This window comes from Lutra lutra, chromosome 1 (assembly GCF_902655055.1).
Source record: "Lutra lutra chromosome 1, mLutLut1.2, whole genome shotgun sequence".
Taxonomy (NCBI): Eukaryota; Metazoa; Chordata; class Mammalia; order Carnivora; family Mustelidae; genus Lutra; species Lutra lutra.
In genome coordinates this window covers 149,938,021-149,963,922 of record NC_062278.1, presented here as the reverse complement: position 1 = coordinate 149,963,922, position 25,902 = coordinate 149,938,021, and the positions used below count along the sequence as shown (strand labels likewise).

At 44.0% G+C, this 25,902-nt stretch overlaps 1 protein-coding gene across 3 annotated transcripts in view; it reads left to right on the top strand.

Annotated features, from left to right (window-relative positions):
• The window catches only part of OSBPL10 (oxysterol binding protein like 10), a 299,146-nt gene that overhangs the window by 213,309 nt on the left and 59,935 nt on the right, over positions 1-25,902 (top strand). For all 3 annotated transcript variants that reach the window (XM_047739005.1, XM_047739012.1, XM_047738997.1), the window contains 2 exons: positions 8,683-8,893; positions 21,141-21,295. In XM_047739005.1, coding sequence (XP_047594961.1) covers positions 8,683-8,893; positions 21,141-21,295 — 366 coding nt within the window. The remainder of the gene's footprint in view (positions 1-8,682; positions 8,894-21,140; positions 21,296-25,902) is intronic.

Genomic DNA, 25,902 nt, shown 5'->3' with positions numbered 1-25,902 from the left:
CTCGTGGGTGCATGCATGAGTTGGAAAAGTCAGAATAATACAAGAATGTTAACAGTGCTTATTTATTTCTAGGAAGTGGGATTGCAGGTAATTTTTACTTCCTTCTCTGTAATTGTTTTCACTGACTGATTTCGTTGGGATGGTGGTTGATGGAGTGAGCCAGCCTTTTGCAATCAGAAAGCAAAGCAAAACAAAACAACAACAAAAAAGCCCAAGTTGTTTCCAGGTGGTGAGAAAGGGTGGGGCAAGGAAGAAACCGTGGAAGAAACTTTGTCATAGTTGTTTTCTGGGGCAGGAGATAGTTATTTTACTTCCAGAATCTAAGAAAGGATGAGGAGGAAGTACACAGGATTATGTCTTCTAGTGGAGAGGACCCTGGAGTGTGGGGACTGCTGTGACAGGTGACCTCAGCCAGGACACCTGGCCTCTCTGACTGGAGATTTCCCACTGGGTAAATGAAAGTGGGGGACCAACAGAACCCTAGATTTATTTGGCTGTGGTTGCTGTTATCTCGTATTTCTTGAACATGGTTTGGTTTTTAGGAACTGGTCAGGATAAAATTTGTACTTCATGTATGTGCAGTATGGAGTTATTATTGGGGCTGGTGAGGAAATAATTGTAGAAAAGCCAAAGGTGAAGGTAGGACAGAAAGGAATCTGTTTTTAAGAAATATAGCAGACTTGGGATGCCTAGGTACCTCAGTGAGTTAAGTGTCTGACTCTTGATTTCAGCTCAGGTCGTGATCTCGGTGTTGTGGGATTGAGCCCTGTGTCAGGCTCTGCACTGAGCATAGAGCCTGCTTAGGATTCTTTCTCTCTCTCCCTCTGACCTTCCCTTCTTTAAAAAGAAAAAAAAAAAAAAAAAGCAGACCCCCTCCCACATCTTTAGAAAGTGGTTTTTTTGTTTATTTGAGTGTGTGTGTGCACATTTCAGAATTTTGCCTTTGCCTTCGGCTCTTGCCAGCATGGGCTCATTTATGAACAGCACCGAAACTTCTAGATAGCAGCCACATGTTTACTGAGGCTATGGAGGGACCAGAACAGACTTTGGGTCACCTTCATCTCTGGATTGGTCTTTCAACCACTCTTGTCTTTGGTTCCTATCCCCCTCATCTCATATGATAAAGGCCAGGTGTCAAAGTGTTGAATTTAAAAATGCTGTTAGCCTGTCCTGTCTCCCAGGAATGGGGTGGATGGAGAAATCTGGAACCACGGCTTCATTATTTCATGATGGTCAGCCTCCGTGATGACACCTGGAAGCCCAAAGTAAAGTGGGTATGTATCTAGAAAGTAGGCAGAAATCTAGAAATGATGAATGCTTCTCTCCTGTCAATTTTCTAAAAGGAAGAGTCGCTTGTGTTACCAAGAAGATGAATGGATAGTGCACATCAACCTTCCATTTGGCCAGTTAGATCTGCTTATGAAGCAGTCTTGAACTTGGACGTAGAAATAGAATGTCTGCACTTACATACCTTTGAAAAGAAGGCAGACTTTTATGTCCGCGGGCATAACAATGACTTCAGGCCAGATTCTCCCCTCCAACACCCAGAGCTGAGGGCAAGGGGGTTTCCTGCCAAGACAAGCACTCGTGGAGAAAGCCAAAGACATTCTCTCTCCCCTGGAGGCACCAGAGGTAGGGAACCTTCTTCTGTGCTCTCAGCCCTGGAGCGGACCAGTCGAGGCCCTTGAGACAGGAGATAAACCAAGCAGGTCAAGATAGCACCACGAAAGCTCTGAAGTTAAATGGTTATTGAAACCACAGGCCATAAAAGTAGGCTAGGGGCCTGTGTGCTGTACATAGTAAACTTGGTAGCCTGATAAGAAAATAATCCTAGTCAGACCTAAAATCTCCCACTGTGACAGCCAGAATGACTGGGATACCATAGAAAATCTTGTCATAGCAAGAACCAGTAAAGTCACAACTTGAATGAGAAAAAGAATTATCTGATGCCAAAATTGAGAGGGGTCAGATGTTAGTTTTAGGGGAACAACTGGTCACCCTCATCTGTGTACCCATGGTCTGACTGCTTTTAGGCTCTAGTGACAGAGTTGAGTGGTTGCCACAGAGACCCAATGGCTCTAAACCCCTTAAATATTGACCATCTGGCCTTTTATAGAAGTTTGCTGACCCCTGCAATAAGGCCATCAAAGACATAAGGGTCAATTTTTTGGAGATATTCTCTCCCCCTCCCCTTTTTGTTTCCTTTGGTTTAGAGCATTAATTTCCTTATATCGGTGTCTCCATTCTCATCCTGTGTTTTTAAACTTTCTTCTTTGTAATCTCATCATGTAGCTAGTAGCCTCCCCACCCCACCCCCACCGCTTGGGAGATGGACCCCATTTCCTCCCACTCATCTTTGTCTCTTATTGCCACTGTCCGCGCTCTTAACCCTACTGGGAAATGTAGATTTGGTAAGGTCTGTCCACTAGCTAGGGTTTTCTTTCTCTGCTCACATAGTAAGACTTGAGAGAGTTGGGGGAAGCCCATAAGGTGTTTAGGACTGTGTTTGGACATATAGAGAAAGGTTATTATTCCAGGTGGGTTCTGTGCCAGGAGAGAATAAGAGACATAGCTTGGGGAGTACAGCAGGAAGATTGGATGTCAGGTAGGAAAGTCAGCAGGAAGAAGAGATCATTCAGGTGTGAGGCCAAGACCTACTGTGCCCCAACACTAGGGAATTTGGAGGAAGTCTTTGGAGATTGGAATGCCAGCTCTGCAAATATCAGCAATGCAGTCTGTTGATCCAGCAAAATGGCTTTATTATTTACCACTGGAAGGGAGGACAGCACGTCCACAGGGGATTGTCCGTGTCTCCGAGTAGGGAAAGCAAGGTCCGAATTTGAGAATTCGAAGTTTGGTTTGTAATACCAGGGCTTGATTGATTAGGATTAGGTACACATCAAGATCCAACAGTTCAGGATTGGTCTAAACAACTAGGCAAGGATTTTGAGGCAAGACATTCAAAGGATTGTAGGATACAAACTGTTGATGGTTTCCATTACAGAGTTGATGGATATTTTAGGAAGTTTCTCTAATGAGCTGTCAAACCATTTGGGGGGTGGCAGTCTCTTGGAATATTAAAGTAATGCTAATGAGGGCGGTGGAATAGTACATATGTGTTAAGGGAGGCAGTAAGCTGTGTGTGTGTGTGTGTGTGTGTGTGTGTGTGTGTGTGTGTGTGTGTGTATTGCTCCTAAAGGTCCTTGAAGCATGGCTTTCAAGCCTAGCTGAGGACTTTGGCTAAGTGAACTGCCTAAAGTCAGCCAAGGACTGGTCCCTGACCCAGAGGGAGACTTAAAAATGGCTTCTGAAATCCACCAGGCGGAGGATAAATGCTAAACCAAGGCCACCTTGACAATGGCATCACATTGCTTGGTCTCTTCCAAGCCTCACAGATTGAATTACTGAAGGTGCCGGAAATCTGTGAACCCAGCAGGGTCTGCCAACTGAGCAAGCAGCCCTGGTAACTTGAGGATAAGGAGTCTGTATCTCGAGTGCCTGATGCTGATCCTTTGATTACCAGTGGATGAACTGGTGTTCCTGGATATTTGACCTGCTGGGACTCGATCTTTCAGGCATCTCTCAAAACCTGCTCCAAGGTTTGCAGTTCTGAGAAGTCTGAAACAGACTCTGGAAGCCCCTGGGCCTCTGCTTTCCCCTTCAGGTCTCTCTTTAGCCAGATCTGAGCTAGTTGAGCTGAATGACGTTAGGTTTTAGCCTCTTTATCGTGGTCTCAGTTGTTGACCAAGAAAGAATTTATTCAAAAGGTAAGCCAACGGGTATTTATTTGGGCAATGAGAATTGCAATTCGGGAGACACAGTTCATGTAGAAACCTGACTCTTGTTTCAAAGGGGACAAAGCGGGTGGAGTTATAAAGGCAGAAAAATGAGTACTGTTCTCATTCAGGTCCTCTATGCAAAACAGGGATTGAAGCTAGGTTAACCGGAATTGGTTGGGTTAGCATGCAGATGGAGGGTTGAAATTTGTCAGATCCCACTGACTCTTTTTGAAGTGGAGATTGCCAGTAATTCAGGGCTCATCATGAGGAGGGCATTAAGTCCAGGCTGCGGGTTTGCAACTGGCAAAAAGTTCACGGTTCTTAGGATGCACATCAATTCTTCCTCCCTGATAGCCTCCTGAGCCCATTTTATTTTTTAAGATTTTATTTATTTGACAGACAGATTACAAGTGGGCAAAGAGGCAGGCAGAGAGGTGGGAGGGTGGGGAAGCAGGCTCCCCGCTGAGCAGAGAGCCCAATGTGGGGCTCGACCCCAGGACCCTGGAATCATGACCTGAGCTGAAGGCAGAGGCTTTAACCCACTGAGCCACCCAGGCGCCCCTCCTGAGCCCATTTTAAAGAGACTTTCTTAGCTAGCCTTGCTTACTCCTTTTTGAAATCTCCTTTTACACAGCTTTATTGAAATAAAGCAATAAAATCTGCAGCCACTGATTTTATTAGCATTCACTCCTTTGATTTGATTTTGTGGTACATACACCGTTCATTATTTGTACTATGAAAAAATGGGCCATAGGATTTCTTTTCCTCCATGACATTTGCTTATCTCTGAAGTTCGATGTGACCTACATATGGTTGATTTTATAACCTCAGAGTTGACATTTTCAGGGGTGGATCTCTGAAATTTCATTTGGGGTCCCATTTTGTACCTGTGCTATATAAGATGGTGATATCCCTGATTCTGGAATGCCAGGAAGAGATGAAATGTGGGCACTTTGTTCTTAAAAACCATAAGCAATTGATGTGGATGTGCTTCAGAAAAAAGTGTTAAGGGCTTGGATGTGAAACTTACATAATTAAAGTAAGTGGTTTCAACTTTTTCAAACACTGGTAGCAGTAGGTAAACCTACTCATCAATGCCTGTGCTTTGCTCTTCTGTTGATAAGCCCATGGGAACCTCGAAGCTGGGCGCCTACCTGGGTAGCTGAGTGGGTTAAGCATCCAACTCTTGATCTCAGCTCAGGTCTTGATCACAGAGTCATTAGTTCAAGCCCCACCTTGGGCTCCATGTTGGGCTCCACACTGGGCATGGAGCCCACTTTAAAAAAAAGAACCTGAAAGGGAGAGGGAATGCTTTAAGCATTTGCCATCAGTATTGTTGCATACAGCTTTTCAGTGCCATATTCATCTTCTCATAGGTGCTCTTGATTAAAATTAGTTGTGGAAGAAGCTAAAACATGTTCTTCCAAAGTCTGACGAAGACTCTTCCTCAGTGCCTCTCAGTTTCAGAAGTGTTAGAGCAGTAATGACTGTGATACACAGCTCCAAGGCTATGAATCCTGAGTCTCTTTGAGGGTTCCTTCAATTTCTTGTGGAGCCTGATGAAATTAACACAAAGCGAAGATGACATCAGTGGTCTCATTAAAGGAGTGGGCTGGTTTCGTATCACATGGAAAAGGGAGAGAAAATGAATCTTTAGGGAATGTCTGCTGTGTGTCAAGCACTATGCTAGACTCAGTTTACCCAGAAAGATGTTGGAATCCATTAGGTTCTTGGTTATTGATAAAGCTCTAGCACAGAGTTTCTCAATGGCTTTTTGAGCAAGGCAGAACATGTTTTAGGAGGACTGTACTCTGGCCTGTAAGGTATTAAGCATCCCCGTACCCCCCGCCACTGCTCAGTGTGAAATCATTGTAACTGTCAAATCTCCCCCATTGCTGGTTCAGATGCCCCACCCCCACCCCAAGCCAGCCGTCCTGCCTCGGGCACTAGCAAGAGGCTCTCAATTACATTGAATACTTTTTAGAAAGCAGATATGTGGATTCCATTTCTGGGCATGTGTCTCTGCTGTAATGATGTAGAAAATTCTGCAAGTCCTTACAGATGTAATATGTAATATTTTATGTAATTTTATGCAATTTATATGTAATATTTTATGCTTGCAAAATAGCAAGTATACTATGCTATATAATTGGAATGTAGTTCTTTCTGTTGATTAAAAAGAAGTGTATCCCATATGCTTAATGGCTTGATTTTACTCACCTTTTCTCTTAAGCATTGCGTATCATCCGTAATAGTCAAGAACAATGTATTACATGTTTCTTCATTACGTTTTCTTCTCCCCTTTCAACACCTCATGTTTTTAAGACAAGATTTTATGGTGGGAATTTACAGAAATGTTGACTATGACAAATAGCTCAAAATCCACTTCTCTCTGTTAGTTCTATATATAGAACTGTCAAAGAACACATAAACATTTTGTCTTGTGTCAAGTTAAATTTAACCAGTTGGAGTAATTCTTGGTAAACCTAGACTCATAATGGAGGTATTATCCTTTACTAAATCTTCAGCCCTATTATGCTAATTAAGTATAATGATGTCTGTAGACTTTGTGTCAAAAATCAGTTCCTTTGTACCTCAGAGAAGAGTGAGACTGGGGATTCATTTATTCATGTCACATATTTTGCTGTACTTGGGGTAGATCAGTGAACAGCACAGATAACGATGACTAGTGCAAATGAACACAATAAGCAAATGACAAGTTAGGTTGGAAGGTGGTAAGTGCTATGGAGAAAAATTAGTAAGGAGGATGGGGAAGTGCCAAGGGTTGGGCTGGAGATACAGTTTTTTTTTTTAAGGATTTATTTTTATGTAATCTCTACACCCAAGGTGGGGCTCAAATTCCCCCCTTCCCACCCTGAGATCCAAGGGTCCAACTGAGGCAGCCAGGTGCCCTTGGAAATACAGTTCTAAATGATGTGGCTCAGGAAGCTTTGTTGAGAAGATGACTTTTAAGCAAAGATCTGAAGGCAGAAGTGAAAACTCTGTGTGTCCCCTTGTATTTTTTTTTAAGATTTATTTATTTATTTATTTGACAGAGATCACAAGTAGGCAGAGAGGCAGGCAGAGAGAGAGAGAGAGAGGAGGAGGAGGAAGCAGGCTTCTTGCTGAGCAGAGAGCCTGAATCGGGGCTTGATCCCAGGACCCTGGGATCATGACCTGGGCCAAAGGCAGAAGCCTTAACCCACTAAGTCACCCAGGCGTCCCTGTTTTTTTTAAGAACCAGAGCACCAGGCATAACCTTTGTAATCTGCAAAAAATAATTTGCATGGCCATAGGATTGGTGTGCACAATGAGGTGACAAGTCCAAGCCAGGTTGGTGCTGTTGGCTTACCTGTGATTCAAAAACTGTATCTTTTTGAAGTAATGGCACCTATTCCGATACAAAGGATTACAATGGATGAGCTTTTTTTTTTTTTTAAATAAAAGCCAATGACACAGAATAATAGAAAACAGCAGGTGTCTGTTTTCAAAGAGGAAGTAGAAAAATAAAGCTGAGCATGGAATGAGATTTGTGGCCCAGTTCCAGGGGTTCCTTAAGGAATTATTGCTTCTCCCCACCTGGTGACATCGTGAGGGTAACCAGGATCTTCTGGGGAAGATGGCGACAAAGGCAGAGTTAGGGGCTCACATTAAAGACGGCTTTTGGGTGGGGAGCTGAAAGAACAGTGGACCAGAGTCTAGAAACCAGATTTTGGCTGCGGCCTCTGATGCAGAGCAGCCCTGGGACCTCAGCGAGTCACTTTGCCCCCTCCCCTTTCCTGGAGCGACTGTTTATTTGCTGGGCATGCACTTTATGTGCTTCGTCTTTTTTGGAAAGTTGTGGAACATAAGGGAGATGAAACTCACAAGCTAACCTATCAAGTTCTTTTCTAGGTCTTGACTTCCTTTCTGCTTGATTTGTCCGTTCAAAGATGCAAGTAGACTGTGGCTTATCTGAGCTTGTGGATTGAGTCCAGGCCGCAAAATATGGTTCTTTGGGGCCGTCAGAGTTTCAGCTGCAGGATAGGGCTGGCAGAAACCCTAGGGTTTCTGGGTTTTCGCTTCCTCCTGGCATCTTACATGGTGTGAAAGTCACATCCGATTTAGCATTTTTGGGGTGGAATGATCTGTGTCTGGCTTCACTGTGATCTCACTCATGCAAATGCCAGCCCAAAATTTCACTTCTGTTTCTTGAGCTTCAAAAAGACTGCCGAGCAGATAGGCATTGGAGCTGGAGGAAAAGTAGGGAATTGGTCTTGCTTTGAGACCAAGCCACAGTTCATCCACTGTCTCCGATAATCTTTTGGAGTGAAAGAAACTTAATGATGTCCCACAAAGACTTCTACCTTTATTTTTTATTTTTTTAAAAGACTTTATTTATTTGACAAGAGACAGTGAGAGAGGGAATACAAGCAGGGGGAGTGAGAGAGGGAGAAGCAGGCTTTCTGCCAAGCAGGGAGCCCGATATGGGGATCGATTTCAGGACCCTGAGATCATGACCTGAGTTGAAGGCAGACGCTTAATGATTGAGCCACCCAGGTGCCCCAAGACCTCTGCCTTTACTGTATTTATCATTGACTTACCCTCTGAAGATCAGTAACATGCATGAGGATGGCCCTAATGGGCTCTTTTAGCTCCAGGGCTCTGAAATGCTCTTGGGATCAGAGCTGCAGCTGTGTGCTGTCGAAGAGATTTACTTAGATTTCACCCAGGCCCGTGTGGTCAAAGTGCTAACGTGTACCGAGCACCCTGAGTAGACTGTCACGCCACCTGTAGTCTGGGGGTGATGCTTCATCTCCCCTCTACCTCTCTTGTCCAGCCCCCTGGGTGTCAAGAGCTGCTCCCAGCCTCCTGAAAGGAGGACTGTCCTCTCTCACCTCCTTGCCGTCTTCCCATTTTGTAGATGATGAACCAGGTGGAAGGACAGCAAAAGAACCTCGTGCATGCCATCGAGTCTCTGCCGGGCTCTGGCCCCCTCACTGCCTTGGACCAGGATCTGCTGCTCCTGAAAGCTACCTCTGCCGCCACCCTCAGCTGCCTTGGGGAGTGCCTCCACTTGCTCCAGCAGAGTGTGCAGCAGGTGGGCCAGCCCAGCCACAAGCCGGGGGCCTCAGGTAAGACCTCCGGGCGGGTGTGTGTGCTGATGAGCATCTGGGTTGCGTGTCTGTGTGTGTCTCCCCCGTGGCCTTCCTCCTTCCAGTCCACTATATCCACCTTCTACCTTTCTGACCATTTATTCCATCTGTTTCTTCATTTGTCCCTCCCTCCTTCTTGACCCAGTTTCGGATCTCTTTTGCTTTGGCCAATTAGAACTACAACATCCCACGAAAGATTTAACTAACGTGTTTACAGGAATACTTTGGAACTGCTTTCAGGCTGGCTGGCATCCTGTTCTGTATCTCATTCCATTTGTGACTTGGCACTCTGTGCTGTGTTTCTGAGATATGTTGCTATACCATCCATTTTGCTAACTGCACCTCAATGGGTGTCCGCCATGATGCACCCCACACGCTGAGGAAGGACAGCCATATTGTTTCCTGTGACCAGCCCTGCCCACGATTGCTCAGGGAGCAGGCTCCTGTATGCCTTCTCCCGGACCTGTGGGAGCCTTCCTCTCCATTACCTACCAGAAGCATTTCTAGCTCTTTATCAAGAAGCTAGAGATAATAATACACTTCCTCAAGAGGCCTAAATCCTTTTGGAGGAGGACTTAATCGATAAATAGATACAAAGATACTAGGGAAGATTAAATTCAGGGATGAAGATGAACGTCATAGCTCAAGGTTGGTCACGTTGAATGTCATTACAAAGTATTGGAATGAAGAGACCAACAGAAGCCTTTTGAGCTTTGTTGCCTGGTGTACATGTAATCAGGAAATGAGACAACTTAAATGATGAAAGAAAAGCTGGATTTTCTTTGAGTGACAGTCTGTATTTCATGCTTTTCTCAAGTCCTCTTTGCCCTTTTGTTGTGCTGAGGTTAAGAGAGATGTTGGTTTTCCAGAGAAGTGTCTTCTTGTCCTACCCACCCTCATTTACTGAGCTCCAGTTCTGCCAGAGTATAGCCTTTGTTGCCCCTTTTCTGAAATCTTTACAGACTAGATAATATTATGCCCATCATTTGGATGAGTTGCTAGGGGGCTTGATTTCATGACCCCGAGATCATGACCTGAGCTGAAACCAAGAGTCAGAAGCTCAACCAACTGAGCCACCTAGATGCCCTTAAGTATATTATGATATTATTATCATTATTTTTAAAGATTTTATTTATTTATCTGAGAGAAATCACAAGTAGGCAGAGAGGCAGGCAGAGACAGAGAGAGGGGGAAGCAGTCTCCCTGCCGAGCAGAGAGCCTGATGTGGGGCTCGATCCCACGACCCTGGGATCATGACCTGAGCCAAAGCCAGAGGCTTTAACCCACTGAGCCACCCAGGCGCCCCAAGTATATCATGATATTACTAACTGTATTCCCTGTGCTATACTTTTCATCCCTATGACTGACTTATTTTATAACTGAAAGTTGATACCTCTTAATCCCCTTCACCTACTTCACCCACTCCCCAATCCCATCCCCTCCTTTAGCCATTTTTATCAAGGAACTTGGCTGAGGGTTGGAGGATGGAGAAGCATGAAGCATCATGAAGGTTCTTTTGTTTTGTCTTCTTTTAACTTTTAACCCTCTTAAAAATTTCATATAACAGCCCCTTAAGTTTTAAAACATTGTGCTGGTTCTTTTCAATCTATGGCACACATTGGGGGAAGCATTCAATTACTTCCTGCATCCAAAACGTCATATTTGGCTGCCCTTAAAATGGAATTCCAGAATCTCCAGCTAGCGGAAGAGGAAAATGTGGCAACCGGGGGGTGTCACCACAAGATACCTTTCCTGAGAATCTCGGGGTTCTTGAACTCGATAGTAGTTACAATAGCCTGACTCCCATGGATAAAAACCTAATGTTTATATCTAAGGAGTGCCAGCCTGGGTTGATGGGAATCAAAATCTCATTAAAGTGCCACTGTATCAGGGTTTCCTTTAAATGTTTGATGGGCAGGAAGACACAAGATTGCCCGCAGTGCACTGAGTATCCACATGCACTGTTCTTGATTCCGGCCTCTTTGCTTTCTGACCCTCACACTCTTGTATTTCTTCTGCCCCTTTTCTGAATCAAAAATTAATTTGTGGGCTTGTAGCATTTCATCTTCCGTAGCATTTCACCATATCTTCTGGGGAACATGTTGGCTTTGGAGCCTTTATCTATAAATGTTGCTCCTTAATGCTCATTTCATCTCAAGCTCTCAAGTGACTGCACTGAAATCCAAAAATGCTGCAGTATTCCTGTGCCTACCATTTATGCATTTGGGGCTTCTAAGATCTTATCTTAGAGATCTTATCTCTAAGATATAGTGGCCTGAAATGTTTCCTTTAATTTCCGTTTATGGAGACGTTTGTATTTTAGATTAATCAAGTAACTTGCCCTCTTGGCCGGGGCTCCTCTAGTTCTGGTCTTGGAGACTAGTAAATCTACTTGAATAGCTTGGTGGAGGCAAATGATTGATGGGGTGGGTAGGTAGGCATCCATTCTCCCTAGTCTAGGTGTGTCCCTCTGACTCTACTTGGAAAGGTGGGCAGGACTTCACTCACATTTGGAAAAAGCCGAGCTACTTGGGGGTCTGGGCTTTGGGTGGGTTGCCAGTGTGGGCGAGAAACTGGACCTTTGGACTGGTTTGGGGTGTAGAGTCGCCTGTTGGCATTGCTTCTGGTTAATTCCTTGCTTGCAGGTCTTGATCCAGGGAGCGTGGTTCAGGAGTCAGAGCAGACACCTGTAACCAGACAAATACATTCTAGAGCCAGGTAAGAGCTGGATGCTGACAGCGTGGTCGGTGCAAGGCATGCTGGGAAAAACATGCTGGAATCAGAGCTGCCCAGAGCAAGTGACAGCAGAACCTTGGGAAATTGCAGCAGGTGACCCACGTGCCCTTGGACATAAATCAGGACAAGTGATCAAGAGAGGTGTCACTGAGGAGAGGAGAACCAGAGCAGAGTTCAATATCCTTTTCTTAACTTGTCCTTCCAATAACTTTTTCATTCTCTTACAAGGTTTGTGGGGCTTGTCAGTTAGAAGCCAGTTGCTTTGACCTTTCCATTTGGCGGTTTGGCAAAAAGGGTAAATAGGTGAGCCTCTCATAAGGCCTTTGTGGCCTCTCTGGCTGGGGGGCCTTCTTCCTTCTGCTATGCTTCTCTTTTTTCCAGAGATGTCTTCAGACTGCTGGTGTTCCTCTCTTTCCACTTTGTTATCTCAGTCTTTTACACCTTCTTTCCAGACACCTTCTGCTTCTGGTGAGAATGGGCCCCACAGAAGTCCCCTTCCCTCATTTTGTGGTTAAAGGCCAAGATGGAAATGTGATGATTCCGCCAGTAAATAACCTATTGGAGAAAAAAGAAAAATTAGCGTTGTAGACGGTTCCAGGTGGGTGGATTTTGTCATTGTTGTTGTTAGAACTATCCAGATGGAGATTTTGAGTGGCACATTCTCCCTGAAGAAAGCAGTTGGATATTAACATCGTAGCTTTCCATTGTCAATGTGCCCTCTGCTGTCTTCAGGTTTGTAAATATCCATCTTACTCTGTTTTGGAAAACGTAGGTTTACTGAGCATAGGAAGCATGAAGTCACTGTGTTGTAGGATGAGGGACAGGTGCTGTCACCTGTCACTGGCCTCTGGGCAGAGGCGTCTTAGCCCCAACCTGGGGACTGCAGCTCTCAACACTCCAAGCAAGGCTCATGGCCAAGGACATATGAAAATAGCTCCACAGTCTGGCCTTAATGCCCACAGTTAAGTCTCCTGTTGCTTTCTTTCTGCTTCTAGTTGGTTCGGGGGAACTAAACCACTTGTAGTTGCTTTCCTTCCTCCCTGTGTTGTCCTGTTGACGCCGCTGTGTCATGTGAGGACTTACAAGTTTGTGTAAAATGCCTCTCGTAAGGACTGAATTTGCCGTTTGGGGGACCAGCCTCCACCTTCCTGTTCTCTTCTGTTCTGTCATCTTCCATGGTCTCCCGGCTCATGAGCGTTAGAGTGTTTCCAGAGGGAAAGACAGTGGGTGGGTCTCTGGCTACTCGAGTTGACAGTTCATAGCTGTTCCCAGTTGTCCTTGCCTTTGGATGTCCAGGTCTGTCTTTGACCATCTTCCTACTGGAGTCACTTTCTGTAGGTGGAGCACATTTCCACAACTGTCAGACGCCACCAGCAATAAAACACGCCATCGTCCTCTGTGCTGCTGAGAAAGAACAGCTGCCACTGAAATCGGACTGTCGGACAAACTTGTTTAGGAGTGTTTGTGAAATGGGTGTGTCTTAGAATTAGGGATGTATGGTCTAGACTTGCGTTTGTTTTAGGACGCCATCTTGAGCGCCTGCCTTTCAATGGGGTAATGCAGTCCATTTCTTTATTTCTTTAAACTGCTGTTTGTTTCCCTGGCAGGGTCCTTGTTGCCTTTTGTTTTTCTGCTTCCATGTGGCGTTTCTTGTTTTCTCTTTATTTTGCTGCATAGGTTGTACTTCCTTGGCTCATCATCTTTAGTGTTTTGGGAACAATATGCATATAAATTCTAGTAGCAGTTGTGTTTTTTTTTTTTAAATTTCTTTTCAGCATAACAGTATTCATTGTTTTTGCACCACACCCAGTGCTCCATGCAATCCGTGCCCTCTCTAATACCCACCACCTGGTTCCCCCAACCTCCCACCCCCTGCCACTTCAAACCCCTCAGATTGTTGTTCAGAGTCCATAGTCTCTCATGGTTCACCTCCCCTTCTAATTTCCCCCAACTCCCTTCTCCTCTCTAACTCCCCTTGTCCTCCATGTTATTTGTTATGCTCCACAAATAAGTGAAACCATATGATAATTGGCTCTCTCTGCTTGACTTATTTCACTCAGCATAATCTCTTCCAGTCCCGTCCATGTTACTACAAAAGTTGGGTATTCATCCTTTCTGATGGAGGCATAATACTCCATAGTGTATATGGACCACATCTTCCTTATCCATTCGTCCGTTGAAGGGCATCTTGGTTCTTTCCACAGTTTGGCGACCGTGGCCATTGCTGCTATAAACATTGGGGTACAGATGGCCCTTCTTTTCACTACATCTGTATCTTTGGGGTAAATACCCAGTAGTGCAATGGCAGGGTCATCGGGAAGCTCTATTTTTAATTTCTTGAGGAATCTCCACACTGTTCTCTAAAGTGGCTGCACCAACTTGCATTCCCCCCAACAGTGTAAGAGGGTTCCCCTTTCTCCACATCCCCTCCAACACATGTTGTTTCCTGTCTTGCTAATTTTGGCCATTCTAACTGGCGTAAGGTGATATCTCAATGTGGTTTTAATTTGAATCTCCCTGATGGCTAGTGATGATGAACATTTTTTCATGTGTCTGATAGCCATTTGTATGTCTTCATTGGAGAAGTGTCTGTTCGTATCTTCTGCCCATTTTTTGATATGATTATCTGTTTTGTGTGTGTTGAGTTTGAGGAGTTCTTTATAGATCCTGGAGCAGTTGTGTTTTTTTTTTTTATTTTTTTTTAAGTTTCAGTTTTAATTAATTTATTTATTTGGGAGCGAGAGACAGACACACAGATAGCAACAGAGATAGTGAGAGAGAGCACAAGCGGGGAGGAAAGAAGAATCAGGCTCCCCACTGAGCAGGGAGCCTGATGTGGGGCTCCATCCCAGGACCCTGAGATCATGACCTGAGCTGAAGGCAGATGCTTAGCCAACGGAGCCACCCAGCTGACCCTGTTTTTTTTTGTTTGTTTGTTTTCTTTTAGGATCTTTCTTATTTATTTATTTTGGAGAGAAATTGCATGCGAGCTGGGGAAAGAGGAGAGGGAGAGAGACAGGTAGACTCTGTGCTCAGCACAGAGCCTGACTTGGGGCTTGATCCCGTGACCCTAATGTCATGACCCAAGACAAAACCAAGAGTCAGATGCATAACTGACTGAGCCACCTGGACACCCCAACATTGTTTTTCATAAGCATTCTTTAACCTATATTTTCTCTTTTTATTCTTTGCTTGCTTTCTTAAGTTCTACATGTGAATGAAATCATACGTATTTGTCTTTCTCTGACTGACTTATTTTGCTTAACATAATACTGTCTAGCTCCATCCATGTTGTTGCAAATGTTAAGATTTCGTTCTTTCATGGCTGAGTAATATTCCTGTGTGTGTGTGTGTGTGTGTGTGTGTGTGTGTGTGTGTGTGTGTTGTCTTTATCCATTCATCTATGGATGGGCACTTGGGCTACTTCCATCATTTGGCTATTGTAAATAATGCTACCGTAAACATAGGCCTAACCTATATTTTTCTAATCATCAAAGTCAAGAATGACCCTTCTTCTTCTTCTTCTTTTTTATTTTTTAAAGATTTTATTTATTTGACAGAGAGAGAGAGATCAGAAGTAGGCAGAGAAGCAGAAAGAGAGAGAGGGGAAGCAGGCTCCCTGCCAAGCAGAGAGCCTGATGTGGGGCTCAATCCCAGGACCCTGAGACCATGACCTGAGCCGAAGGCAGAGGCTTAACCCACTGAGCTACCCAGGCGCCCCAAGAATGACCCTTCTTTTTGACTCTCTCCTTTAGTGATGAAAACTTAATTTCCTGTTTCTCTGATAAGCTTCCCAATTTTTGGTAATGTAATATGGGGGCTATTGTTAATATGTTAACACTAATTTAATACTTAATTTGATAATGATTGAATCTCTTTAAAATAATTTTAATTTAATATTCAGTCATGTAACTATGTTTATTTTTATTTTATTTTTTCTTAAGATTTTTATTTATTTACTTGACAGAGATCACAAGTAGGCAGAGAGGCAGGCAGAGGGAGAGAGAGGAGGAAGCAGGCTCCCTGCTGAACAGAGAACCCAATGCTGGGCTCAATCCCAGGACCCTGAGATCATGACCTGAGCTGAAGGCGGAGGCTTTAACCCACTGAGCCACCCAGGATGCCCATGTAACTATGTTCAGAAAAATTATTTCAGTGCAGTCCAGGCCTGGGATTGGGGTGAGAGGTCTGTGAGACACTCACCTTGAGCATAAATTTAAGGAGTGCCAAATAATTAAGATGAATGATGCTTTAATGACATGTCTTTAAACCAAAATTAATGCAGAAATAATCCAGGATGAACAAAATATAAAATTTTAAATTAAGACAGGATTCAACACAGCGAGTCAAGGAAGACTAAGTCTTGTAAAACTTTTTCCATTAATTCTGGTTTTAAAAATATTGTGTGAAAATGTAATTTATCTTGATTACTGAGTGTCTTGTTGGTGCCACTTTAAAATTATACCCAAGGGAAATGTCCTTCTTACTTCCCCTGATCCCAGCTCGACTTAGTTCTGTGTTTAGTGGGGTTCGGTGCTTTTAATACACAACTTTTCCAGGCTTGAGTTCCTGATTCTGCTTCTCTTCTTCATATGTCAGTACATGTCTTCAAGTAGTTTTTTCCCCCCAGAAGGCAGAAACTTTTCTGAGTCTCTGTGGTGCTCTGGGAAAACATACAGTGTGTAGAGTTTAAGAATCTGGGCTTGAGAACCAGGCTATTTTGGTTTTAATCTAGATTCTCCCACCTATTGGATATTTGTGCCTCTCTTTCTTTCTTTTTTTTTTTTTTAAAGATTTTATTTATTTATCTGACAGAGAGAAATCACAAGTAGGCAGAGAGGCAGGCAGAGAGAGAGGAGGAAGCAGGCTCCCTGCTGAGCAGAGAGCCCGACGTGGGGCTTGATCCCAGGACCCTGAGATCATGACCAGAGCCGAAGGCAGCGGCTTAACCCACTGAGCCACCCAGGCGCCCCTCTTTCTTTTTTTTTTTAAGATTTTATTTATTTATTTGACAGATATCACAAGTAGGCAGAGAGGCAGGCAGAGGGCGGGGTGGGGGGGAAGCAGGCTCCCCGCTGAGCAGAAAGCCGGATACGGGGCTCGATCCCAGGACCCTGAGATCATGACCTGAGCCAAAGGCAGAGGCTTTAACCCACTGAGCCACCCAGGCGCCCCTGTGCCTCTCTTTCTTTATCTGACAAATGGGAACAATAGTAAGACCTACCTCATGGGTCATTTTTCAGGTTAGATGAGTTACTGTATGTTAGTTGCATACGTTAGTCCTTGCTCTCTGGCAAGAGCTTCTTCGCAGAGGAAAGATCATTTGGCTATAGACAACGTTATCTCTTGGCCCCTCACCCCACCACAAATCTGTAGACTTTTATTTGCATTCCTCTCTTCACCTATTCACCTTTTGACATCTAGTGTTGTAGCAAAAATTCAAAACTAGTTTGTTTTCCTCTAAGGGAAGTCTAATTTTCTGTCTTAAATGATTGGAAAAATATCCTCTTGATTTTTGTTACTTAAAAACATTGCCAAACTTCATGAGCTAGGAGTTCATTATACTCTACTTTCATATGAGTTTGAAATTTCAGCAATGAAAAGCCAAGAAAAAAAAAAAAAAAAAGATTGCCAAGCCGTGTCTACATGTGTCTTTCTCCGTTGTCTTTTCTGAAAAGTGGTAGACTGTACCAGCGGCATCCAAGCTCTCTTTTGTGGTCAGGCTGTTTCTTCTGTCATTGTTTGTTGTTTCTGATTTATTGACCTGATCTGTGTCCATCAGGGTCTCTTGGATCTCTGTTGTGCATTCTGCTTAAGATTCTCTCTCTCCCTCTCACTCTGCTCCTCCTTGGCTCAGAGCTGGGAAGGGGCAAAGGAAGAGGGAGAAGAAATCTTAAGCAGGCTCCACGTGTTGGCCAACAAGGGACTCAACTTCATGGCCCTGAGATCATGACCTGAGCCAAAGGCCTTACATTAGAAGTTTCAGAGATGGATTCCTCCTCTAAGCTTCTGAAGATTCCATTTCTTTTCTCAGACTCTATACAATCGATCTCATTTACTCTGTTTTTAAATTTCGTTTCATTTTCCTTATTTATTTGAGAGAGAGCTAGCAAGAGAGAGAGCAAAAGCAGGGGGGACAGGGAAAAGCAGACTCCCCACTGAGCAGGGAGCCCCACATGGGGCTCTATCATAGGACCCTGGGATCATGCCCTGAGCCAAAGGCAGATGCTTAACCAACTGAGCCACCCAGGCGCCCCTATTTCATTTACTCTGTTAGAATTTCCCTCCTTCACCCTCAAATGAGGCAGGCCTATCCAGACTTGGAAACTAAGGGACCATTTATTTGGTAGAGCACGTGGGTTGGTCTAGGATGGGCTTCTCTCTGGTCCTCACTCACTGGTTCTTTGATACGCAGAATCCATAGAGTATATAGAAAACTACATTCCCCAGCATGCACTGGTAGCTTCTCTCTTCCTGTCCTGGTTTGTGTCTGTTCCTGAATGCAGTGTGTCTCTGGCTGCGGGACTCTACTTCCTACCCCATTATCTCCTGGATTATCATCTCTGAATTATGGTGGTATGGAGGGTGGGAGGGACAGAGTTGAGGTGTGGAAGTAATGGAGGGAATATTGTCCCCATCACTTAGGCAAGCAGATCTTTTCCTTAGTGCTATTTAAGCTTTCCTAATTACTCTAGAAGAAATTTATTACTTGCATGCATGCGCGCGCGTGTATATATATATATATATATATATATATATATATATATACACACACACACATATACATACATATATACATATAAAAATATATATATATATATTTTTAGAAAAAGTAGTCCTTCTGTATTGGTGAGACAGATGTTCAGTATTTAAGATCTGAATCCAACTTGCAGTTGGTGGGGAGTTGGTCAGCAGGACAGGTGTGCCTTTTTCATGGCAGATTCTGGTGTCTTGAACCTTGGGTTGGTTTTCTTAGTCTAGCCCCATCTGCCTTATTATTTATGAGGATTCTTCCATTTTAGTATTTGATTTTAGTATTATGAGTTTTCACCTTTTTTAAAATGACATCAAGAACTGATTTTAGTCTTATGGATTTTAGTCTTGTGAGTTTTCACCTTTTTTAAAATTTGGATTTTAGTATTGTGAGTTTTCACCTTTTTTAAAATGACATCAAGAACTGATAATATAGACGCCATTTCAAAATGTGATAAAACATACATATTCAAAAATTTACCACTTTAACCGTTTATAAGTATATAGCTCAGTAGAATGTTGAGTACATTCACATTGTTGTGTAACCAACCTCTAGAACACTATCTTGTGAGACACATTCCATACCACTTAAACACTAAGTCCACATCTCCCCACCCCCAGTCCCTAGCAACCACCATCCATTCTACTTTCTCCCTTTTTGCCATCTCTTATTTCTTAATTTTTAAGAAGTTGTAAAATGCACATTCCTTTTGAAACCTTTTTTTTTTTTTTTTTTCGGAGAAAGAGAGTGCACAAACAGAGGGCGCAGCAGGCAGAGGGAGAAGCAGGCTCTCTACTGAGCAGGGAGCCCAATACGGGGATTGATCCCAGGACCCTGGGATCATGACCTGAGCTGAAGGCAGACGCTTAACTATTGAGCCGCTCAGGAGTCCCTGTCTATGAAAATCTTAATAGTCGGGGCACCTGAGAGGCTCATTCGTTAAGTGACTGCCTTCAGCTGGGGTCATGATCCCAGGGTCCTGAGATCGAGCCCCGTATTAGCCTGCTTCTCTCTCTCCCACTCCCCCTGCTTGTGTTCCCTCTCTCTCTCTGTGTCTCTATCAAAGAAATAAAATCTTTAAAAAAAAATCTTAATAGTCATTCATTCATTTTGGCACATAATTATTAAGTGCATACTCTTTGCCAGACCGTATTCTAGGTTCTGGAGACCCAGACATGAGCAAGGGCAATACTGTCTCTGCTGATGGGAGCTGACGTTTTAGGGAGGAGAGAAACACAGTAGACCAACTAATGAGCAGGGTGAGTTCAGATCGCACTGAGTGCTGTGAAGACAGTAAACTGACTGATGGGACGGGGGGTGCCTTTGGAGCAGTGCTTTGACTGGGAAGCTCCCAGGAAGCTTCTCTGAGCAAGTGATATTTGAGTGAACTGGATTTATGGAGGAGGCCTTACCCCCATGTAGAAGAACTGGGGTGGGGGGTGGCGTTCGGAGCAGATGGAAGGGTGTGGCCCAAAGGCTCTTGACCTAAATGAACTTGGCTCACTGGGAGAATGGAAAAACTACCAGCATGACGAGCGCAGTGAGCAATGAGGAGAAAATGAAATGAGACTGGACGGTCTTACAAGCCAGGCAGCTGGACCGTGTTCCAGTTGCCATGAGAAGCCACTTGAGGCTTTTAAGCCACAGCTGTGTGATCTAACACTTGACGTTTCTTAAAAAAAATTTCTGCCTAAAAATATGCTTGTGTTGAGAGGAGCACACACACTCAGAACGCATGCAGCCATCTCAGCTGGCTCTGTTACTTTGTTTCCATCAACCAGAGTCTCCCAAGGTATTAAATGTCTGGAATACTTGTAGATTTTTCTTGGAGTAACTCTAATGAAAAGGCTAATGGATGGATAGGATTATTATCCTGATGGAACATCAGAGACCCTGCTGGTCAAGTTCTAGTTCATGTAAAGCAGCATCCACTTTCAGTCTACCTTTTCTTCATCCCTTATCTTTGCTCTGAGACAAAGAACACAGTCTTCAGGGGGAGGGTCAGCTGAGTTTGAGACCTATTCTTATTCCAGTGATGGAATTGGGAAAGGAATCCCCTGTGTTTACTCCTGTCCCCACTAATAAGCATAAAATCTGACTCCAAAATAAACAGTATTACAGTTAATGGAGTCTTTGTTGGGGGAGAATCAGAAAAATGCTTTTGGTTTATCAGACTGGTGTTTATAAATGTGTTTCTTGCTAGAATGGAATGAACACGTGTCCTTTGTTATGGGGCTTCCTGACTTCTGCCCCAGCAGTCACGGAGGAGGGCCACATGACGCCAGCCACTTTTCAGAGCTGTGGTCATGCAATTGGCAATTAAACGACAATCTGAGCAGCCCCTTTCTGATAAAGTTTGACTTGTTGTTTATTCTAATGTTTTAATGATAAATATCTTTATGTAAATATTTTTTTCTTAAAAAATTAAGAAAAATACTTAAAATCTGGCTTTGGTGAATATGACACGCCCCCCCCCCACCCCATCCCCCACGGATGGGGAAAGAAACAGCCTATGGTGATTCTGGTCACTGCCATCATATAGGGACTAATTTATAAACAGATCCGTATCCACACTTGGTACCTCGTTCAGAACAAGCCCACTTAAATTTGCCACAGTCCACTCCAAACTGGGCCCATTTCAAGTCTGTCTCCTTATACAGTGGGTTACCGATATTTTTTGAGCTGTAAATGTTTAAATTGGAAAATACTTGGCATCATTCTAGGTCTTTATTGCAGAAAACATCCTGGGATGGCACGGGCCCAAGTCACATTCCACAGAGCAGCTGAAAAATGGGACACTTGGCTCTTTACCACCAGCCAGTGCCAACATAACCTGGGCGATTTTACCAAACTCCGCTGAAGATGAGCAAAGTTTGCCACCGGAGCCCGAGGTAAGCGAGCCATTAGTTTTCTCTTAGCACTCCTGTGGCTTGTGTTCTCGCTTGTTCAGAAACGTAGTAATTATATTTGTAACTTGCTCATCTCTTTGTTTGAAGAGGAGACAAATTATAAAATGGGAGCCTTGCCTGGAGAGACAAAATCGGCTCTGGGCACGCCTGGCACTTCTGTTCTCGTGTCTGGCAGCTGCCGCGGCTGAAATGTGATCTTACCAATGAGGAAATCTCCTATTTTCATCGAAATGGGAGTCGTTTTAACTTCAAGTGGGAGAAATTCAAATGCGCCCATTAAAATGATGCCTGTTGACATGCCGGGAGCAGTTACAATATATTGTCGCTCCCCTGAATAATGGCTTCTTGGTGTGGTTTGTGCTAACATCAGCTCCCGCCTCAGATGCTCGTCCCCTGCATGTTCCAGAGCCAGACCAGCGCCCCACCCCGGGGCCATGGCTGAGACTCCTGGGCCTCCCCTCCAGCTGCAGGGGACCCGTGCCCTGCCAGGTGGGGGTGGGGACAGACCCTGCAGAGCTTCCTGACTGGCCTGGCTTCCGCAGGCTCCCTGGACTGCCCTCTGCCCACACGCCTCTCCCCACTAACCGTGCCTCCCAAGTGGCCACTGGAAGGAAGCCAGATGCAGCGTGTTCCTTTGTGTCTCAAGGGAACTTCTGTATTTTTTTTTTATTTTGATGCACACGTTCTGTCTACATGACCTTGTGAACTAGGCGGAGCCATACCGGATCCACGTGTTAGAGGTTGTTCTTAATTCTAGCTGAACATCCTTAGCCTGATACATGTAGGGTGCTCATAAAATCTGGGGAAGGTTGAGAGCCCCAAGGCAGCTGCCTGGGTCCAACGGTTATCTTGGTTATCAACTGAAAATTTTTTCCAGGCTTCCCGTGATTACATTCTGGGACAGGGACTTTGGTAACTTGGCTCTTATGGAGGTAGGATCAGCCTGACTACAGGCATTCTATTCACATCTGTAAGGTGCCTTCTCCGGGTATGAAACGAGTAGGGAATGTGAGATTTTCCGAGGCACTTCCCTTTACCTGTACCAGGAGTTTCAGGTTGAAAACACTTGAAGCTGATGTATAGATGAACTGGCAGTTGAGTTGGTGACAGAGTAAATGGTAGGAGCCCTGTCGCCCTGTTGTTCTTCAGAGAGTCTTGGGTGGGGTGGCATTTGACGGTGGGTGCTTAGCTGCTCAAGAGTTGAAACCTACAATAATATCCTCCATTCCCTTGGCAGAGAACCTTTGGAGGTTCACATCATAATAAATACATTTAAAATACAGCTCTAGGGAAAAATTAAGAGTAGGGAAGTATGTCATTAGATCTTTAGTAACAACTTTATCGGATCTCATTCCCGGCAGCATTCTTGGGCAAAACCCAACAGAAGCCGTAACCTAAGAAGCTTACTTATTAGGGCTGGTGCCATTCCCATTCTGTGAATCCTTCTTCATGTTTCTTCTGCTTTTCCCTGAGAGTGCCTCCTGTTAACGCTAAAGCTCGAGAGGCCAGGCCTGTCCTTTTTACTTAAAATTGTTGCCCCCTTTGCCTTAGTGGTCACTGGCCTCGGCAGAAGAGTGTATGATTGTCCACAAGAAATAACTAGCTCCCAAGTTCAACTCCTCGAAGGAGAAGAACTAGGAAGAACTTTCTTCCCCTTAAGTTAGGAACAGCATTAGTTAGCAGCATAGGTTGTCGTATTACCTTTACCCCAGTCAGAATGGTGTAAAGCGTTCATGGGTGAATCTTCATAGCAGTGAGGACTTAATGGGGGCATGGTGATGTTTTGATGGTTTTCGGAGAAGGGAAAGTATGAGACTCCTTTTCATTTTCTTTCCAGTGACGGCTCTGGTAGATGCTTCTCACAACCCCAACAGCGAGTGTTGGTTGGATACTATTTTTACTTCAGGTCATTGTGCTTTGTCACTTTTTGTTCTTGTTTTAAGAACTGAAGAAGCTAGCAATATTGACCCAGTTTTTTTCCTGTCAGAAAAAAAGGAAAATGTTGCCATTACCTCCTTTTTGCAGAATTTGGAGAAATAACCCAAGAAGGAAGTGAAATTCCTAGAGGCTAAAAATTCCTTATGAATATCTTCCTTAACCCTTTGATATAGAGAATAGATTTACTATGTGAGTGATCGCCGGTGAAACTCAGGATCATAGTTACTGTGGCACTTTCACTGAGCGAACTATTTTCTTCTGGTTTGTTGCTCATGTTAAATCTTTAGAAACAATAATTAGGGTATAAATCGTATACCTCCCTCTGACAGTTGTGTGCTTTTTTAATACCACCAAGCGATTTGACTCAATCCAGTTCTTACTGGACACAGACTGGGCATCCTACTGTTCAGTTCAGCTCTGACATTGTCTACCTGGGGAGTTTCAGATCCCAGAGGCTGAGGGCTCAGCCCCACAAGACTCTCCTGCCCCCCCCCTCTGCCCCCCACATTTTCAGCCAATCACAGTTCAGGTCATGTGTACTTCTGACCAATGGGCTATAGATCAGTGGTTCTCATGACCCCCCTCTTGGGTTTGAATAATTTGCTCTAGTGGGTCGCAGAACTCAGAGAAACACTTCCCAGTTTATTATAAGAGGTTATAATTCAGGAACAGATGGAAGAGATGCTTGGGGAAGGCACATGAGCTGCCATGCCCTCCCCAGCACCCCTCTTGCAGCACCTCTCCATGTTCACCTAGCCGGAAGCTCTCTGAACCCTATTGTTTTGGAGTTTTCTGGAAGCTTCTTTCCAGAGGCAAGATTGATTAAATCTTTGGTAACTGAACTCTGTCTCCAGCCCCTCCCCTGCCTCCTGGAAGTCAGGGGGTGGGACTGAAAGGTGTACCACTCTCTAGTCACAGTGTTAGTTCCGCTGGAAACGGTCCCCATACTTAGGTTACCTAGGGGCTTCTAAAGGTCACTCATTAATATAACAAAAGACACCTACCTTCATCCTCTCTTATCCCTTTAGGAATTCCTAGAGTTTTAGGAGCACTGTGCCAGGAATGGGGACAAAACCAAATACATATTTCTTGTTATAAATCACAGTGTCAGACTCCCTACCCTAGTGCTGGCTTTACTGTAAAACAGCTTACAGATACCTGGAAAATTAATGCATTTTCAAGCTTCATCTGTTTAATTCCCAGCAGAAATAAAACTCAAAGACCAATGTGTATTTAATACATGAGTTAGAGCAGAACTGTGCTTGGCTCTATTATCAAATGCAGTGATCTTAAAATTTTTATTCTGCTGGGGCTAGAACTAACTATATGTGAAAGTGAAATATTCTTCCATAATGAAATGAGTTAGGATCTTGGTTTTACCCATTAGCAGAACAATTTTTCAAGTCTCTTAGCACCGTTTGAAATTTAAATCTAGACAGAAAAAGGTTTGTGTTATACTGTCTTCAGGGAAGAATGCCTTGTGCCAGGACAGGGAGAACCGTGATGGGGAGATACTGGGATTGGCTCTCTTGACCTTCATTTCCACTCTCCCAATGGGAAACCCAACAACATGTCCCAAAACTTCTTACAGCTGTGTTTCTGAATTCATGATAGGTCCCATAAATGCATCTGTGTGGGATTTGGAAGGCTGAGATTGAGACCAAGTTTCCTCTGCTGGTGCTACTGGTCAGCAAGGTCATGGGGATTTGGGTGTTTGAGGCACTTGCGGGGGCCACATGCATTGTCCTGGGACATGACATGCTGTTGGGCAGGCAGCAGCGGCCAATTCCTGACACTGGGACCATGACTTCCTACCGTGCAGTGTGCTTGAAATAAGGAGTTAAAGGGGTCTTTGCTCCTCCATACCTTTCAAAGATTCTGTAAGCACCTAATTCCCATACCCAGTCCCTTTCTCATTGAAATACCTAGTGTGGTTTCTATTTCCTGCTGTGGATCAAGAGTGAGTGCGCCATTGGAATCAGAAGGTGGAGGGCAACATGGAGACGATCGTGAACGTGACCATGTATACCTACCATTCTAGAGGGACAGAACCTTAATATTTCTAAAAGTAAGTTTTATTGAGGGTAACTCAAAAATAATAAAAGTCACCCCTTTAAAATGAGATTTTATTACTTTTAAGTACATTAAAATATGGAATAATTCTGCCACTTTCCAAAATTCCCTTGTGTTCCTTTATATTTAAGCCCTTAGAAGTCCTCCTCTGTTTTCAGTCCATACAGCTTTGCCTTTTCTGGAGTTCTGTGCAAATGAAATCATACAGTATATAGCCTTTTTAGTAGGGCTTCTTTTTGTTCTGTGGCTTGCTTTTGCCTTTCATCCGTGTTGTTCTATTGCTCAGTGGTCCATGCCTTCTTATTGATGAATAGTAGCCATTGGATTCAGAGTTTTTTATCCATTCACCAGCTGAAGAGCATTTGGTAAACTTAACTTATTCAAATCCCCTGTGGGTAAGGTAGAAAAAGGGAAGCATTTAAAATAATGTTGTATTAATCATATATGGCAAATATTTGGTGCTCAGATACCTACCCCTGTTCTGGAGGGAGAAGATGGAGGGTCAGTTCTATTTATCTCTCTATTGGAGACCCTGAACTAGAGGTTTTAAAGCTTGTGCCTCAAGAACATGCTGTCAG